The 18,355-nt window shown below is 35.9% G+C and overlaps 2 protein-coding genes and 1 long non-coding RNA gene across 8 annotated transcripts; all 3 read right to left on the bottom strand.

The window, feature by feature from the left end:
• Positions 1 to 238: 238 nt before the first annotated feature.
• Positions 239 to 7,031, bottom strand: LOC104812045 (serine/threonine-protein kinase STY46-like). 5 transcript variants are annotated; one of them, XR_771550.2, is made up of 18 exons: positions 6,620 to 7,030; positions 5,803 to 5,917; positions 5,599 to 5,693; positions 5,291 to 5,413; positions 5,110 to 5,173; positions 4,083 to 4,193; positions 3,677 to 3,727; positions 3,388 to 3,485; positions 3,191 to 3,298; positions 2,978 to 3,051; positions 2,609 to 2,784; positions 2,218 to 2,313; positions 2,040 to 2,120; positions 1,902 to 1,952; positions 1,659 to 1,799; positions 1,538 to 1,574; positions 1,246 to 1,316; positions 241 to 656 (listed from the first exon to the last, which is right to left on the bottom strand). XR_771550.2 is itself a non-coding variant. In XM_019202313.1 (17 exons), exons 1-16 carry the CDS (start codon positions 6,823 to 6,825, stop codon positions 1,548 to 1,550), a joined length of 1,617 nt encoding a protein of 538 aa, XP_019057858.1. In that variant the 5' UTR covers positions 6,826 to 7,030; the 3' UTR covers positions 239 to 1,316; positions 1,538 to 1,547. The 5 variants fall into 5 exon arrangements, 4 of the variants coding, with proteins under 4 accessions (XP_019057858.1, XP_010537284.1, XP_010537283.1 ...); XM_019202313.1 differs by having other exon boundaries at positions 239 to 1,316; XM_010538982.2 differs by lacking the exon at positions 241 to 656 and having other exon boundaries at positions 1,252 to 1,574; positions 5,291 to 5,347; positions 6,620 to 7,031.
• A 3,987-nt stretch (positions 7,032 to 11,018) lies between these two features.
• Positions 11,019 to 12,509, bottom strand: LOC104812044 (SKP1-interacting partner 15). The gene has a single exon (XM_010538979.2). The coding sequence runs from the start codon at positions 12,361 to 12,363 to the stop codon at positions 11,230 to 11,232; it is 1,134 nt and encodes a 377-aa protein (XP_010537281.1). The 5' UTR covers positions 12,364 to 12,509; the 3' UTR covers positions 11,019 to 11,229.
• A 436-nt stretch (positions 12,510 to 12,945) lies between these two features.
• On the bottom strand, positions 12,946 to 15,707 carry LOC104812043. 2 transcript variants are annotated; one of them, XR_771547.1, is made up of 2 exons: positions 14,355 to 15,707; positions 12,946 to 13,213 (listed from the first exon to the last, which is right to left on the bottom strand). It is a non-coding gene; the product is annotated as an uncharacterized LOC104812043 (long non-coding RNA). The 2 variants fall into 2 exon arrangements; XR_771548.1 differs by having other exon boundaries at positions 14,361 to 15,707.
• Between the last annotated feature and the right edge of the window lie 2,648 nt (positions 15,708 to 18,355).

Genomic DNA, 18,355 nt, shown 5'->3' with positions numbered 1-18,355 from the left:
TTCAAACCCTCGTCCTGTCAATCACATATTATCAAAAAAAATTTTGATTGAGGTATTCATCCACTGATAGATAAATACGAAATTCAGGATGATGAAAACTCGACCTTTGAATTCGAATTCAGGTTTCATCAAACGATTATTCATTTTTTTTTATTTTGTGATACATGGAGGGAGAGAACAAAAGGGGACGAGGTAGGGAGGAGGCGAGCAAGGGAATGGTGAAGATGTTGATTTTTTTAGAGATAGGTATGGTTAAATATTTTAAATATTTAGGATAGAGTTTTTTTTTACAAAAATCCGAGACAAATTTGAAAAAAAAATATAGAGACGGAGACGAGGCTTGCTGCTTAGCTCTCGCCTCACCTCTATACTTCACACCTCGTCTTTCGACGAGCCTTCGACCTTCATGCTCCTCAAACATTGAGCAAGTCTTCCCTCGCCTTTTTTCTCGACCATTTTGCTTCTTTTCTTTCTCGCCATTTCTCGAATTCTCGCCTCATTAGATCAACTCTTTCCTCATATCATTGAATGAGGCAACTCATTTGGCTTGTCTTGGTCGTTCGCCGATCGACTACTCGCTGAATATCCAAATCTTTGTGGCACATCAAATATCCAAAACTTGAATATCCAACCTTTACGAGACTGAGATAGATTATCTGATCAAGAAAACTAAAGGGGTGATGTTTGAGATAGAATATTATGAAATATACGAAATGATATGATCTTTTATTAATAATCAAATGAACTATGAGTATATGAGAATCTCAACTAAATAAGTAAATTAGAGGTTACATCAAATATTCATAAATGTCTCTAAATCCCTAATTTCCAGATTTGATATAAAAAAAAACCGTGTGTACCCGATCCGTAGTCGAGGTTGAGAAACCAAGGGGCGAGGTCAAGAAAACCATTACCATTTGTTGAAAACATATAATTACCCTTAATCTTTTGAACAATTTTCATAATTACCCTTAATCTTTTAAACATATAATTACCCGTCTGTACATGCAAGATTGGAATTCGGATAACAAAACTTTACTTTGTGAACTCTAATGTGTAATGTCCATCGAGTCAAAGTCAATGTGATGGATCAACAATTCAATAGTAAAGCTTAAAGGAAAAGAAACTCTATTTTCGCACAAAACAACCATGGACCACCATAACTAGATGCAAAAGCAAATGCATATTACATTTTGGTGGTAAGGATATGAACAGAGAACAAAACAAAAAAGAACGATTATGTACCTTTGTGGGGGGGGGGTCTTCCTATGTGCTCGTAGAAAAGCAAGGTCTTGAGACAGATAATGTGAACGTGTCTACAAAAAGTAAACACAAAAAAAAAACTCACTCACTCTTCTCGCCCTCCGTTAAAAGTCTTTTTCTTTTTTTCAAAAAAAAAAGAAATCTTCATCTCCTTTGCTTTACAACTTTCGTAATCTCTATAACCATTCACATGAAGCCGGCAAAAAAGACGAGAAGAGAAGAAAAGAGTATCTGAGGCATGTAAATGGTTAACGTAGAGTATATGTATTTTCACCGGTTAAAGTTCAGACGTCATTTGATTCGTGGGAGTCCTGCAAACGCGTAGTCGAGAGAGTCGGATATTAGAGCGTGATTCTCGGGCTCTAGTATCGAGAAAATTACCGTTAAAAACATACCGTAACTTCAGAGATCAGTGCCTTGAGCTCGAGTTTTATCTCGGAGAATGGAGGCCTCTCGCCAGGATCAGCATCCCAGCATCTCTGCATTAGCTGTGCGAGGCTCGGGTGCGTATCCTCGGGAATTGTCGGCCGTAGCCCCTGAGTTAAAGTTATAAAAAATTGCTTCATTTCCCGGCGACATTAGCAAAGACAGACCGTAATGTCTGAACAATTCAGAGTTTTAACGAGGGAGAAGATCACCTGTCTGACACCTACTGCAGCTTGTAGCGGAGACATGGATTCGTAAGGAACCTAAAGAATGTCGTTAAAACTGTATTAGTAAATCCTTGTGAATGATATAAATTTATAAGAGGGATATGTAAAAGGGCGAGATAATACCTTAGCCGTTAGTAGTTCCCATAGCACGATACCAAAGCTGAACACGTCTGCTTTGTGATCGTAAGGAAGATGATTCATTACCTTTTGTATAAACGAAAGCCATATATGTTAGAGAATATGCATTTAACAAGCACGGAAGATTATCAATGGCGATGCTATGGAATGGAGAATGGCCTACTTCTGGCGCCATCCACCGATATGTTCCTGTCTCTGCGGTCATCACTCCCTCCTCGCTTACGTACCGAGCAATACCAAAATCCGCTATCTTAACAACCTTTTAAACACGAAGAAACGAGTAAAAGGAGGAAATAATTCAACTCGAGGAGAGTAATGCAAATCTTGTTAGTCAACCAAACGAATAATCATCACTAAATAGAGATGCTACATGGATTAACACAAACCGGTTTCACATCATTTGGATAATCCAATCCTGTGAAACGATGTGCTAGATTGGAAAATCAGTTTCCAATTTACCAATTGCAAAGAAGAAATCAGTTCGGTTATAGTGTAGGAAAAAACAAAATGCGTGAAGATGAATTAACTCGATGAAGTCATCTTAAGGTTCTTACTTCATTAGTATCCAATAGCAAATTCGCCGTCTTTAGATCCCTGTGAATGATTTTATTTTGATGCAAGTACTCCATTCCCTTGCAAACATCAATTGCAAACTTCAGAAGCTGAGACAACTTCAAGACCTTATGATGCTTGTGCAGATAATCATAAAGACTTCCTCCGGGCATATACTCTGCAGTTTAGGGACACGGACCATGAAATGCATTCCGTGACGTGAAGCAGCATTTAAACCTAGGACTCAATAGCAAACTGACTCATGAATCACGGGATGAAATGCATGCCTAACATATACTATGTTGTAAGAGCTGAAAATGCAAACCCGTATTAAACAGAAAACAGTCATTTTTTAGAACACAAACCCATACCTGTAACTATCCATAGACGAGGATGCTTTGTGGAAGCACCGATAAAGTGAACTATGTTTCCATGTTGAATCTCTCTGCAGCCAATGAGAATAAAAATCTTAAATATATAAAACCATCTGAAAACTGAATAACCGGATTTTCATCAGGTTCTAGATGAAGATACAAAAAGCCTCTAAATGAGTAAATGTCTGGTACAAAAGGACTACTTGTTACCTCATAATAGACACCTCCTGGAAAAATTCTTGTTCAAGTTTATCATTCAAATTCTCATATCTCAGCATTTTGATGGCAACATCTTGATCAAAGTATTTCCCTCGATAGCTTCAGTAAAAAATGATACTTTTAAAAACATGAAAATAATGGTGGAGAAAAAGTAGAAAAGAAAAAACTGAAACATGAGAGCCACTCACAGATCTGCACAGGAGCCGGCACTTATTTTCTCTCCTATCTTCAGAATTCTCATCTCAATATCCCATTCTGCAGGGTGTTCTTCTGCTACAGACAATACCTTTACATCCAGAAAAGACGTGACATCAGCGTCAAGACGTTTCCTAAGATTAGACGACGGTGGGTTATAGATGTTGGATGAAAGAGAATGTGTGAACCACCAAAGGTCTTACATGGTTCCAGCATCAAATGAAATCAAGTAAATACAAGAAGAGAGTAGAACAACAGCAAGTAACAGGCGAGGCAATTTACCTTACTTCCAGCTATTGCATCTCCAACTGCCTGATATAGAGCATGAGTACCCTGTTCATAACATTCCAAAGTCAGAACATGTTAACTCGGCATGAGATGCAAAATTACTGTTTACATGTACCAAAATAACATTTCGATTTCAGGTTCCAGCTACAGCAAAAAAATTCATGGTAAGAGCAAGAAGTAACTAGTGAGAAAAGTAACTTTAAATTGAACCCCAACAACTACTAACAACAGCTGCAAGCAGTAGATAGAATGCTGTAAACAAGTGCATTTTATGATTAACACAAATGTAATTACAAAATTGTATGTTCTTCATGCTGAAAGATTACTTTCAGAGTATGCAACTGCAAATAAGAAACAAATGAAAATGAAGCATGAAAAAGTCACGGTTTGGTGATAATACCTTGGCAGGCCACCCCTCCACGACAAACACATCCAACGAGTAACCGTCATTAGTTGAGAACACATGAGCCTCACGGATGTCAAGTCCAATGTTAGAGAGCAGAGCAGAAAGCTAGGAGATAACCGAACCAAGTTAGAAGCAATTCACAGCCTTGATGCATTCAAACTCGATAAGAACATATTGTTATCAAAACCTGGTTCCAATTCACCAACATGCAAGGACTACGCAATGTCAACAATGAATATACAAGACATAATTTTCGTTCTACTGTACAGAATTCATCTATTAGTGGACATCAGTAAAAAGTACTGCCAAGTGCCAACCACCTTGACAAAAGGTACGATAAAATAACTCTTGGACTGTCGGATTGTTCGGGTAAAAATGTGTCTCTTGATGCAAAATAATGCAGATCTATGGATTTCTTAAGTGTGTTGCAAAGCTTCACATACACATTTTATCAGCACACTGTGATAGGAATTAGAGAAGTTGCACAGCATCGTGGATGAATTATCAGGTATACTGTAATATCCAACGCAAAGAAATGAATATTGAAACCGGAGGGAAGTTCCACAAAACCAAAAACAAAATGCCATGCATAATAAGCTTAACTGTAACAACATGAAATTATCTAACAACAACAACACCTTAATCCTAAATTTATTTGGGGTCGGCAACATGAAATTATCTAAGCAGACAAAAATAGACCCCAAGTTTACAGTAAACATCCAGACTTTTGGATTATTTACTACACTCTTCTTGTATATCTTTTCCCTTAATTATTTTTTCATTAATTCATTCTTTGATTTGCTCTCGCCGGAAAAGACTAGTAATAGATGGCAGGTGATACCTCAATTTAAACAAAATGACCAGAGTGAAACAAGATTCGAGAAAAGGTAAGGAAAAAAATATATGCCCCAACTCTTTCGTCAGCTGAAGATTACAAAATCCAAATAAAGAAAATGCTCAAACAAAAATGCATAAAATTCACCTCTTAAGGACGTTGGAAGAAAAACTATAAGCAACATACCTGACTAAGAAGCTTTGGCTTGTCAATGCTAGAGAAAATCACTTCATAAATCGGCATGCGTTGCCTGCAATGTTTTTGACAGAAGTTAATCAGATGTTTTCTATTTTTCTTTCTCCCTTAACAAAACTGCATATTTATGCATAAATCTAAAAAATATTTCACTTCTGGAGTAAGAAGGTACCTTCTAGAGGATGACTCTGCCAAGTGCTCTTCTACGACGTTAGCTTTATCTCTGTCTCTGACATCCAGATTCAGGTCCTCAAGCTTAGAGCAAGGTTCAAATGCAATTGCAGAATCTCTAGTTCTATACAGAATGGTGTAAATACAGACTTTAGTAGAATTATTCTTTCATGTCTATTTAAAAATGTAAACGAAAACGATATGCTTCACCTAAAACTAAATATCCTAGATTCCTAGAGAAGCCAGGAATGCAATTATATGACCAAACTAGTCGCATATATGAATGAATATATGCATACCTAAGCATACCTTGCACGTGATGATACAGTTCCATCATTATCCGCCTTAGAGCTTGAGACACCAGTGAAGTTTTCAGAATGTTGATCTCCATTGGCATCAACATCCTGTAATAAATTAGACAAGCATGAGAAGAGCAAGAGAAGGAAAAGAGAAACAGTAGCATGGATACCAAATCAATCAGACTTGCCATAACAGACCAAGTAAAAGAAGTACCTCCAGAAATCGAATCTCATAGACAGGTCGGCTATTGGGGTCCCTCGCCAGTGCAAGAACTTTCATGTGTAACAAAACATCGTCCACTTGACCCAAGTTAACATCAAACGCATAGCTGATTAAAGAAGCAGAACACAAATATGTTAACTATTTAGCAAATTTCACCATAAATCTATATTTTATTAGCAACTTGATCAGGCCCCAAAAAAATCCAGTGGACAAAACAGGAAATACTTGGATTCCTCATAATTCCCACATCAAAACTCTAGACTCATAGTCTTACCCTATCGAGAGACCTATAAGAGGAAAAATACACTCCAACAAGGAACTGAATCTAGAATAAAAACAGCAACTATTTTGAAAATCTCAAATCCTAATCACCGTGCAAAAAAGAAACTGCTAATTAAAATGAATCTAGAATAAGAACAGCATCCATTTTTAAAACCTCAAATCCTAATAATCATGGAAAAAGAATTTGCTAATTAAACTGAATCTAGAATAAGAACAGCATCCATTTTGAAAATCTCAAATCCTAATCACCGAGGAAAAAGAATTCGCCAATTAATGTCAGTTCAGATGAGTAGTTCCTGGTACAAGAAATGCATATACATAAGCAAATGGATTTACAACAATTTCAGGCTCAAAAACTTCATGAAATTGAGGTCTGAATGAAATCAAAACCATAAACTTGCTTTCACGCCTAAAAATCATCAACAAAGGCGAAACACAAACACGAATAGATAGGCAAAGCGATTCTGAAATCAAGAACATAGTCCTATTAGCTTTGGAAGCAAAATCGGAATCGGAGAAACCGCACCTAGAAGGGAAGCGATCGAAGTGAGCATCCAACAAGTCCTTGAAATGAGGATTTCCGATAACTTCGTCGCTTCCAGTCTCTACCAAACGTCTGAAGACTTCGGTCCTGACGTCATAAGTCTTCGAACTGCTCACGCTCCGCGGCGGTGACGAACTCTCTCCGACTCCCTCGGTCAAATCCACGGTGCTCGACCGCTCCTCCTCCATGTTTCTCTCTCCCCGCCGGCGGCGACGGAGCTCCAAAGCAGAGAGTCCGGGAAACTGCGAGAAAGTTTCGGTTAGAGAAAATTTCTGGCTTTGATCAGTAGAGAGGAGAGGATCTTTGACCGTTGTTTAGAATCTCAAGGAGAAAAGAGGGGTATTCCTAGAGATTTAAAGGAAAAGTAGGGGTATATCCGTAATATGGAGCAGTGACGGAAAAGAAGCATGAGAGAAATCTTCGGCGAATGTCAGGATAGATGGAAAAGAAATAATATAAAACCCGAAATGGATAGGGTTCTGCATTTGCCATTGGCCCCCCAAGTTAAACAGTGAATGACCATATTGCCCTATTAAAATTACCTAAAAACCAACATTTATGAGAGTACACTAACTAAATTAATACACCTAATTTATGTTCGTTTTATTTATTGACAGATACAAATAATTTAATTTAGATTCATTTTTCTCACAGCAATTCATAAAATTTCGATACATTTAATTCGAAAATATTCTATAAAAATATAAAATTAATAAAATTTACAGATAAATTTTAAACTTTAAGACAACCAATAAAAACTCTATACTTTTTGTATGAATCCCTTTAATCCTATATCCACCATGATGCGTATTCCAAATTCGGAAGAAATGTAACATGAATTTAGATTTTCTTAATATATATATATATATGTATATTTCAAATATTAGTTAAATCTTTTTGTAAAATACAATTAGTTAAACCTGCAAGGAAAAGTTATAAAAACGAGTTCAGACTTCAGATTATTAACTGCCCAAAAAGAATTTAAAGAAGATTTCTTTTTAAATTATTATAAACTTTTCTAGATAGTCTTAAAAATATTATTAACCATTTTTACCAATTTATGTGATTCTAAAATTTAGGTGATTTTTTTATATTATTGTAATAAATATAGGTCTTATTAGGCTGTAATTTGTAAAGCCCAAACAGCGAGAGAGTAAATTACGAAAATGCCATGGTCGTGCGGGCAGAAACCACTCCTCGTTCCACTGGGCGAGAAGTGGCCGCTGACGGTCGGTGAGGGAAACGGTGGTCACCGTCCGGGAGACCGTGTTTCCGTACAATGACAGCGTGACACACGTGCTTTATTTTGATTGGCTAAAAACATCGTGTCTTCCCAAGGCCCCCGGTGACGTGGCAATAGAAGTCGGTGGGGTTATCATTTTTATAATTCAAAATTAAGTCCGAAATTATATAATTTTTTTTTAAAAAAAAAAACAAAGAATTTATATATGAAATAACAAAAGTGAACCTACATCTAAACAAAACTATTACACTATAAAAAATTCATTCCGAAGCAAGATTCATAGAAAAAAAACAAAGTAATAATCATTGAAATGAAAATTTTATCCATAATAAAATTGTAGATTTTTGGGATCATATATATTGCTGAGGGTTTTAAAATCTTCCAAAATTTACATATGAAATTTTAGTCAGAGTTTATTTCAATGTTTGACCATGCTTTGTAATCCACCCTCTTCTTATGGGTTATATAAATAATTATAAAAATGTGCAGTTAATTATGGAAAGTTAATATGTGCAAATAACGGATATTATTAATATGTTATCAAAACTCTAAAAATCATAAAACCCGACTTAATTGTAAAGAACAATTGTGTTCTATGTTATTGATTTCTCATCTTATATTCTTATTGATTTAGAATAAAAACCGAATCATTATTAAAATTTTATTAAACTGGATAGATTTACGTGTCCATATAGATTTTTATATATCAATTTTTAATTTGAGATTCCAGATTTACTTTAAAATTATTTATAAATGAATTATAATCCGGTCGTAACAAATATTAGTACATTGATTTTGAGATTTTTACACAACATTCGCAATCGTAATGTAAAAGACGAAATAATGGTTCACTATGCGCTCATCGCACGGCTCCGTTGCAATCATTTTTTAACGTCAAAATCACGCCTCTTACCTAACCGTAATGTATATATTAGAAGAAAGAATAAAAAAATAGTAAAAATTGGCAACTTTATAAATGAAAATGATGATAAAATATGAATTCTTTACTTATAAATTAATTATAATCCACTCGCAACAATGTAAGTACATTGAATTTGTGAATTTTCGTCCGACATTCGCAACTAATATATATATATATATATATATATATATAAGAGGCAAAAAGAGATGGTATTTACTTAAACTTTAATTTAATTTTTAATTAGTTTTTTAATATTAGATTTTTTATTATGTTAATAATATATATATATATATATAGGAAAAAGAATAAAAAAGGAAAATCATAATATAATGTTGCAAAGAAAAAGACACTAAAAATTTAGAAAGATTTTATTGTGGAATCTAGATTATAGATTTTGATAAAAGATACTAATATATATATACCCTTACCTTTAGTTGATGAGAGTTAGCCTTGCATGATAAGTACGTGGAATCCGTATGTGGTTCATGGGAATCACGCATTGGTTTTTTTTCCATATAATACTAGAAAAAGAATATATTCGTGTAAATAAAAGTTTAGGTCCCAAAGTAATATAATAATTTCCAAAAAATAGTAATTAATTTAACATCCATATATATATATATATTATATGAATTATGCCCCTTGCATGAATTTAGACATTGCGTGCGTGAAAGGGCAAAATGATTGACAACAGAAAGTAAAAAACCAAATCGTAATATCGTCCACTTTTCGTCATTTTCAAGTTATCGCGCGCATCATCCGACACACATACGCACGCACGTTGGAATTGTTAACGACGTAAACCACACTAGTACGTATGCATATATAGATACATACATATATATATATATACATGTATATATATACGTAACTAGTTTGGTTTGGTCATAATGATTCTATTTAGTGTATCATGTGAGTTGTATTTCTCAAATATGAAAATTAATCACTTTTATCTTGGTTATATGGATTTGGTTCAATTCAATTCAATTTAATTTTATTTGGTTTTAGTTTCTTATAGATTTGATTTTGTGGAATTGGTGAGTGAAAAGCAACCAAATAAATCACCCCTAGTTATTAGTCCATATATAAAGACATACATATACATATATATATATATAATATGAATATGCCATAATCAATAAATGGTATAATTATGTATAAAGTGTGAAAGTGTTGAAGAAGTTGACTGATGAAACGAAGTTAGTTTCATGTGAGAAATTGCGTGGTGACATCATGGTCCCTCTTTTTCCTTGACGATTCTCTATATGGATAGTGGGGATCAATGGGAGTGGTAGGAACCACATTTCCTAAAAAAAATATTTTTGTATAACCATTTTTTTATTAAAAAAATGATTTTATTATTCTTTGTAAAAAACAGTACCATAGTACAAAATTATATTCTTTTTGTACTACGTATATGAATTCTTTGACGTAATCTTTATGTCTTCACGGAAGATGTTTTTTTTTGTTAACCGGATATCTTGGACCAAGATATGGTTGTCAATGAATTGGTTGTCTAAAAATCGGTCATTCATCCACCTAGACGACTAATATGATCCTTTATCGGAGACGATATTGGATTAGGGTTTGGGTGATTACATATATCTATCGATACTCGTCTTACCTCCATCATCTTGGATTAAGATTAGGTTGAGGGTGTGTGCTCTTCGTCTCGTGTAACCTCCGCCTTTGATGCCTCGACCTTGTTGTACCATGTCTCTTCACCCCTAGCCTCTCTCATTTGCCCATGACGCAATCTCTCTCGCATTCGCACGCTAGATTACCTCAATACCCGAACATTTGGGGTATTTACAAGCTAGATAACCTCGATACCCGAATATTTGGGGTATCTGTAGATACCCGAAAAGTATGGATACGACCATGGGTTCCAAATCCCAAAACCAAAAAATCACGGATTCAGGATTGGATACCCAAGATGACGAATCAGTGTCCAACCTTAGTCCTTTGAACCTTCAACGACCGAATCCGAAATGAACTCTATGGAGTTGGCAAATTCTATGATCCCGTGAAGAACTTCCGGACAAGCGAACAAACCAAGATCATAGATGCAATATGGAAGTCATCTATTACCAAACACAATAGTGTGTTCTAAGTTCAAATGAAAACCACATACATCTTGGAGAATTTCGCCATCAATGCCTTTTAAACTACGGAACGAATTCAAACTTGTGAAGATCAGTTAAATGGAAACAATGTCGGAGAAGCGATATAAGAGCATTGCATTAACAATCTTAACAAAGTTCCGATACAACAGCAGCATTGAAGATGAAACAAGAAGGCAACATAAAGAAGCAAACACGTCGGACGATAATGGTTCACAAAACCAACAAGGAGGACAGAACAATCACAGGAAAACAATTGGATTTGGAACAGAAGGAGAGGGAAGTAAGGGCAAGCACGAACCTTTCATGGCATCGATGTGAGTTTGGCATTGAGAACAAACCCACGACACAACCCATCTGCATATCCAGTGACGCCATCAATCCATCTCCATCCTTCCAAGCAATCCCACATCGCCAATTTCCCCATCCTTTTGGCAGAGAAGTAAACACTATCACCACCTCCAAACACTTTGAACTTGCTCGATTCTTGAAAACATCGGTACATATCGATAGGCATTCTTCCTGCCTCTTCCCACTCCAATTTGTCTAAATCCAGCCTCAGAATCAGAATCGTTGAACAAGCTGGGTTCAACGAGAATGTAGACTTAAGCCCACCGATCATCAGCAATCTCGAATCGCCATTTCCACGCAGCAATCGAGGTCGCTTTATGATGTCTAATATGTCACCCCATTCATGCTTCTCTAAGCATACCCAGTTGGTGTGAGTTACTGTAAGGTTTGTCAATTTACACGAGAAAAGCTTCCACTGACTTCTCCATGGCGACCCCACGTCGCATAAGGCAAAGACCGAGTTCGACAATAACACAGGGCTCCTAGGTTTCGACGGCAAATTCGAAGAGAACTTCATCCACTGGTCAGCGACGATCGTACCTGAGTAATACAGCGCGGCGAGCTCGGTTAGCACCATGACTCGGTTAACCGAGTCAACCAGGACGGAGCCATGCCTCGACCACGCCGAGCCGAGCTGCGGCAGCACCTTGAACTGGCGAGTCAGCGGGTTGCATGCGACGAGCGACTTGCTGGACTCGGACGAGTCAAGAGAGTCAGCCCAGAGGTAAATCAACCCGCCGGAAGACGCGACAGGCTGCGGAGATCGGAAAGGGAGGAAATCGAGGCTAAATCTGAACCACTCGTCCTGCTCCGGATCGTAGATGTGGATGAACGGCCGGAGATTCGCCGATTGTCCGTCGCGACGGTGGCTGTGACCATGGTGGTGGTGGTGGTGATGCGGTGGACGGAGAGCGAGGAGATTCAACGGCGGTCGAGAGGAGATTATCTCCATAAAACACGGCGAGGTCAATAGCTGGTTGAAGAACTTACATACAGATCGGCAGATCACGATCTCGCGGAGACGCAGAGACGAGAAGATCTGGTGGAGCGTGTCCTGAGGAAGCCGGTAGATCGGCGACGACTCCATTTTCTCCGGCGAGAGGACGAGGAGGAGGGGCTCGATCGAAATTTAGGGAAAAGTTGAGGGGCAAAATGGAAAAAGTCAGGGGAGCAGAGTCGTTATTGGGAGAAGAAGAAGATGGAATAATTTTTATAGTTCCGAAATTGTCCCTGTCGCTGCTGCCTGTATGGGTATGGGCTGAGTCACCAATTTGTCTGTTATCATTGATAATAATTCCACACAAATATTTTAATGCCCTGTTTCATTTATATTTCTTTAAATTTTTTTTATTTTTATACTTTATTTAGAAATGGTAAAAGCTCAAAGCTGGATATACAAAAATAAAATATTAAACCAGAATAAATTCAACTTACAAATTAAATTAAAATATATAAAATTAATTTGTTTATTCATTTTACCAAAATAATAATAATTATACTAAAAGAAATTTGGGGTAACAGCCTGAACAGATCGGCCCAACCGGTTTGGCCCATGACAATATATTCTTATTGTCTAAATGGGCCGTAATGGCCCATTGGACCGCGGACCATCACCTTATTTTTTTTAGGGAGATGAAATTTTTATAGAAAAAAAAAATTACAGAACTAATAAAAAAAACTCAAGTAGCCATGAATCATTTCATGCTTAGTCCTAAATAAAATCTTGATATGGGTTCACATAATGCAAAAGAAAATCATTACAACAAGTACATGAATGTGTGGGCCTCTCAAGAAAATCTCAGACAAAGAATTCACCCAACACCAAATCAAAGAATCATAAACAAGAAAATGGAGTTCCCTTTGGTAGAACCTTGAAACTTTCTGTTACACTTGAGAGGTTCCTCTCTCCATCCATCCATGGAACTTGAGTTCTCCTCCTGCCCACCAAAAGAGATTTTTTTTTTTATGAAAAGCGGATGGAACAAGATCAAGAACAACACTTTCCAAGATCTTGACCAGACAGGGGATTGTAGTACAAGACCAAGGACACAAAAGGGAACCAAGAAAAAGAATGCACACCCTCAGATCTCATAGTTATGAGTCATCACCATCATCCATGGCGCATCAGACCAGTTCTCTACGCACAGCCTCCTACCACTCTCACCACCACCACTGCATATATATGTGTGTGTGTATATATAGATAGATAGATAGAGAGAGAGAGAGAGAGAGAGAGAGAGAGAGAGAGAGCAGTGGTGAAGGTGGGCAAGAGGGGCTTCAGACAGGAGAGAACTGGTGGCACCACTCGGGTATCAGAGATTAACTTTATCATTGGGTGAATCTCTCCTTAGTCTCAAAACATACTCTCTAACATCTACCAAAAAACGAAGAAGCATACTAAGCAAGATCCAAAGCCAAACAAGTAAAAACATGAATGGCAAACAACATCAAGTGTGATCTAAGTGTCAGAAAGAAAAAACATGCAAAAGCAATAATACCCTCAGTTCTCATATATATGTGGATCAGCAGTCATATGTGGCGCATCAAAATCCGGTTTCAAAACTAGCTAGGCAGTCACCATTGCAAATACTGACCAAAAACTTGCACCAGTAGGTACATATATAAGCAGCAGAAGAAGAAGAAGAAGAAGAAGAAGAAGAAGAAGAACAGTGGTGGCGATGATGATGTTGTTGTTGTTGTTGTTGATGATGATCAGATGATGATGGTGATGATGACGATGATGGTGACGGTAAGCATCACAATGGTAACCACGAAGACTACCAATGAAACCAGGGCACCACTCAAGATCCATGAGTTTACATCAACGGGCAAAAACAACATGCTATCAAAGATCGGCTTCTCAAGTGATGAGTTCTATTTCTGCTACGTCAACGACATCTTCTCATTAGTTTTCTTATGCTCCTATAAAATCTAAGCATGCATTTACCCTTCATTTTTTCTAAATCAACAGAGAGGAAAAGCCCACATTACCATAACTCAAACACAAAAACTGAACATATTTGTAGAGATTCCTGCAAAAATGATCAAATAAAACCAAGAAACCGGTGTTCTACTTACACTTACACAATATCTGCAATCGGTTCAGAGAGAGATGGCTGCTAGCAGCAGTGGTGAAGACGGAAAGAGAGGCTCGACACAAGAAAAAGACCGGTGGCACCACTCGAAAAGTTCAACTGAGCTCTCATCACAGGGCAAGTGTCCCGGGACAGGAACAACATATTCACCTAAAGATTACAAGCCATGGTCAAATGCAGTTCCAATGTTAGAATAAGAAACGGGGAAAAAAAACAACTAATGTACCTCATAAGACACTCAACACTCATCCAAGTACTTACACAAGATAAAATCATTCACAGCAGAAGTGACATTAAACAGGTAAAAACACAGCTTTCTAGGCTCTGCAATCCATTGAAGATCGCCTCATTATACCTCAACTTAGAAATGAAAATAACCACAAAACAAAATATGAAGCAAAAGCATGAATGCATCTCAAAAACCAAAAGGGTTCACATAGACAGCGACCAAAACCAACGACGTTTACAAAAGGAAGGCCCTCAGTTCGAAAAGATTACATATCTGTCATTAGTGCCGCATCTTGATCCGGTTTCAAAGCTAGCCCCGCCGTTACCAATAATAATAATAATAATAATAACGGTAAGAAGAAGAAGAAGAAGAAGAAGATGATGATGATGATGATGAGGCCTGCAATGGTAAGCAGAAAGGCTAACTGTGAAACCAGGGCAACACTCGAGACAGTTTAATCTACATCACTGGGCAAGTAAGGCTTACTACCAAAGATCATGACTTTTTAAGAGCAGAGAGAAAATCAAAGTTTCAAGCACGAAGAGAGGGCTAAACCAAGAATGAGAACTGTAAAAGCTGCTCATTCCCAGATCTAATACCTTTCTCAAAGGGCATGGAACAACACCAAACAAAGACACAGAAAATGAACAATAGGGTATAACCACAGAAAATGATCTAAAGCACTGGATAGGAGATATCCAAAGCAAAACCCATTTTCCAGACACTTGCAACTGAAACTGAAGACGTGCAATAGAATGCAACGTCAAAAACTAAGTACCCAAAACCGATCTCTACGAAAACAAAAAACCCTAAGAGAGATTGAACAATGAGACACTCAGATCTGATCATTCGCCGCGTCTACGCAAATGGGTAGCCACGCCATTCCGAGAAAGAACTTCAACAAGTGCATGCACGTATGGCGGAGATTCCAGATGCAACTGCTCAACGAAAAGGTTCCGTCTTTTCACCACCAAGATGGAAACGAAAAGCAAAAATTGTCAGGAAAATATTGGGTTTCAAACCGAAACGCATGTAAATCCCCAAAAAGAGATCAAACCGAAAACGAATCGAAGATCAAAAGACGAAGCTCCATCCTTTCAAATGGAAATAGACATGAAGCCCTATTGTTTGTGTATACATCGCCGCCGCCTTAAGAACGACTGTTGAGTTTCCTGGGCTATAATGGGCCTCGTATTTGAAACCCAAAAATGTAGGCCCATTACATTTTTACATTGTGAAAAATTGTGGATTTACATTAAAGGCTCAAAATCATAAATTAATCTCACATTTTTTTTCTCCAATCAAATTTTTTCATAACAATATAAATACAGATAAATTTTATTAAGTCGAAATAATATAGAAAAAATATGCGAATGAGGTAAATTTTGGATTTTTTTAATGGTTTCAATGTTAGTTATATCTTATCTTCTTTTTTTTTGTTATCTTTTATTGGCTAAGCAAATCTTCTATGGAAATTTAGTATATATGGAAATGATGATGACGGAATTGAATTATGAACATGAAATTGGTAGTGGTGCTTAATTAATTGATTTATAAAACTAATCATAATGATTGCTTGCCCCACCAATACATGGATTAACCTTAAACATTTCTCTTGTTTATTTCCCTAATCAATTGTTTTTTTTAATTCAAAAATCGGTATCTTTCTATAAATTGTTTTCTAAGAAAATATTAAACAACTATCAATGGGTATTTCTAGGTTCTGATTTTATTGGAATATATTTATTTAAAAAAAATATTTATTTTTTTAGCACTTAGATCGGTTCAGATTTGATATATTTTTATCTAACAAAAATTATGCTTAATTATTTTTTTATTCGATCATAATATATTATATTATTTTGATGGGGCATACCTCGTGTCTCGTGAGGCCCAAAAAATAATTAAGATTTTGTTTTTGAAATATTTTTAGAAATGAAATTAAAAAAATTAAAAGCCCTAAGAATCTTGAATAATCTTGAATAACCACTTTTGGATCACCAAGATCACATAAAATACTAACTAATATTTAATTGGTTAATTTAATTATATGATTTTTTTCGTTAGGTAATTTCTTATTTTAATTTACCAATCATTTTTTTCCGACACAAAAATTCACATTTAGTGGTTGATCAGTCTATGGCTTGACCGGTCAACCATGAATTCAAAATACACACATGCACAAGCCATGGATCATATTAACTACTAAATATAATATATGAAAAAAAAATTATATTTAACAATTAACATAATTTAAATCTAAAGAATCGTGTTGAAATATGACATACTCAAATGATGGTGGATAATACGAAAATTGGTAACCCAAACAGTGGACCGCATTCTTTAAACTAATAGCCGACTTTGAGTTAACATGTTCGATTCTGCAAATCTGTTGACGCGTTATTTTTTCAACTATAATGGTTCCCAATATTGTCATAAATTATTAATAATAAAATAAAATTGGAAAATATATTTATATCATATATTAAAAGAAAGGTGTTTAAACACGCTAGAAGAGTATAAGAGAACTCAAAATGCAAAATATATATATATATAATAACTGTTCTTTACGTATAAAGTATTAAGATCAAAGTTTCAAGCAATTAAACGGAACCATCATTAGCATTTACAAATAAAACCATACAAATATACAATTCATACAAAAAAAAGGATGCATATACTTATTTTAAGTATGCCGTTAATAACAAATTTACACTTAATGATTTTGTGGATTATGAAAAGGGTTTGTGATTATGTGCTTATCTTGACAGCTTGTTGGTTTTGCAATTAAACTCTGTTATTTAATGGACCATTTTAATAAGTAGGACATATGGTTATGGGTTTTATCTTCACTATGGACTTTATACAGTTATATGTACATAATATATATATATATACACCATGTGTAGATATATATATAAGTTGTGGTTGCAGATACAAAAATATATAAATTTCATAGTGGGAAGCCATTTGGGTTCTTGCTCAGCTTAAGCCTCCTTCCCTTTGTCTCTCACATACAAATACGAGAGAGAGAGAGAGAGAGAGAGAGAAGGAGGGAAAGATGTTGGTAGCTCCACGTCGACGTCGTCCGTACAGGCAATCGGGGACGATATGGAGACGTAAGAGGAGACGATCTGCCGTTTAGAACTCTCCGGCAATGATTGCTTGTCATCTCCGGTCTGCTTGGACGGCAAGCAGTGCGTGCTCACTTCTCGATGTCTGTCACAACAAATTTATATGCTTCCTTTTTTTATGTGAAGAATTCGTATTTCTTGTAGCTCATAAGCAATTAAGTAAATGATGTTCAAAGACTTGTTTCCCCCTTTTTTAAGTGTTTGTTTATACCTTTTAATGTTATCTAAGCTTTATATATATATATATATATATATACTCATTGCCCTAAATCTAATATGTTCCAATCAATGAAATGCTTTACATAAATGTACATGTAAAAATACGGATAAACTCAATACTCATTTATTTTAGTTTTTATACTTTTATGTATTTGAAATATTTATTGAGTTGGGAGAATCAAATGGAATTTGAAAAAAAAATCCTTGTGTATATGTGATTAAGAATATATATATATATATGCACATTTATATATATAGTAGAATAAACTTTCGCTCTGATGATATTATTTCCAAATGTTGAATGCGTGGACATGACTAAATAATCAAATTAATCAAGGAAAAAATCACATAGAATTTGTTAAAATGCAAAATTTAAGTGAACATTAAGTTAGTCTTAAAATA

The sequence above is a fragment of the Tarenaya hassleriana genome, unplaced genomic scaffold (genome assembly GCF_000463585.1).
Source record: "Tarenaya hassleriana unplaced genomic scaffold, ASM46358v1 Cleome2, whole genome shotgun sequence".
In the NCBI taxonomy this organism is placed as follows: domain Eukaryota; kingdom Viridiplantae; phylum Streptophyta; class Magnoliopsida; order Brassicales; family Cleomaceae; genus Tarenaya; species Tarenaya hassleriana.
This window is presented reverse-complemented; position numbering and strand designations above follow the sequence as displayed.

Excerpts from the sequence above, each read along its gene's own strand:
- LOC104812044 (XM_010538979.2), bottom strand. The coding sequence starts at position 12,363 with ATGGAGTCGTCGCCGATCTACCGGCTTCCTCAGGACACGCTCCACCAG.
- LOC104812045 (XM_019202313.1), bottom strand. The coding sequence starts at position 6,825 with ATGGAGGAGGAGCGGTCGAGCACCGTGGATTTGACCGAGGGAGTCGGA. Across the intron at positions 3,299-3,387 it reads GCCGGCTCCTGTGCAGATCT|CTATCGAGGGAAATACTTTG; the intron begins GTGAGTGGCTCT and ends TTTTTACTGAAG. Across the intron at positions 1,953-2,039 it reads GGGAACTACTAACGGCTAAG|GTTCCTTACGAATCCATGTC; the intron begins GTATTATCTCGC and ends GACATTCTTTAG.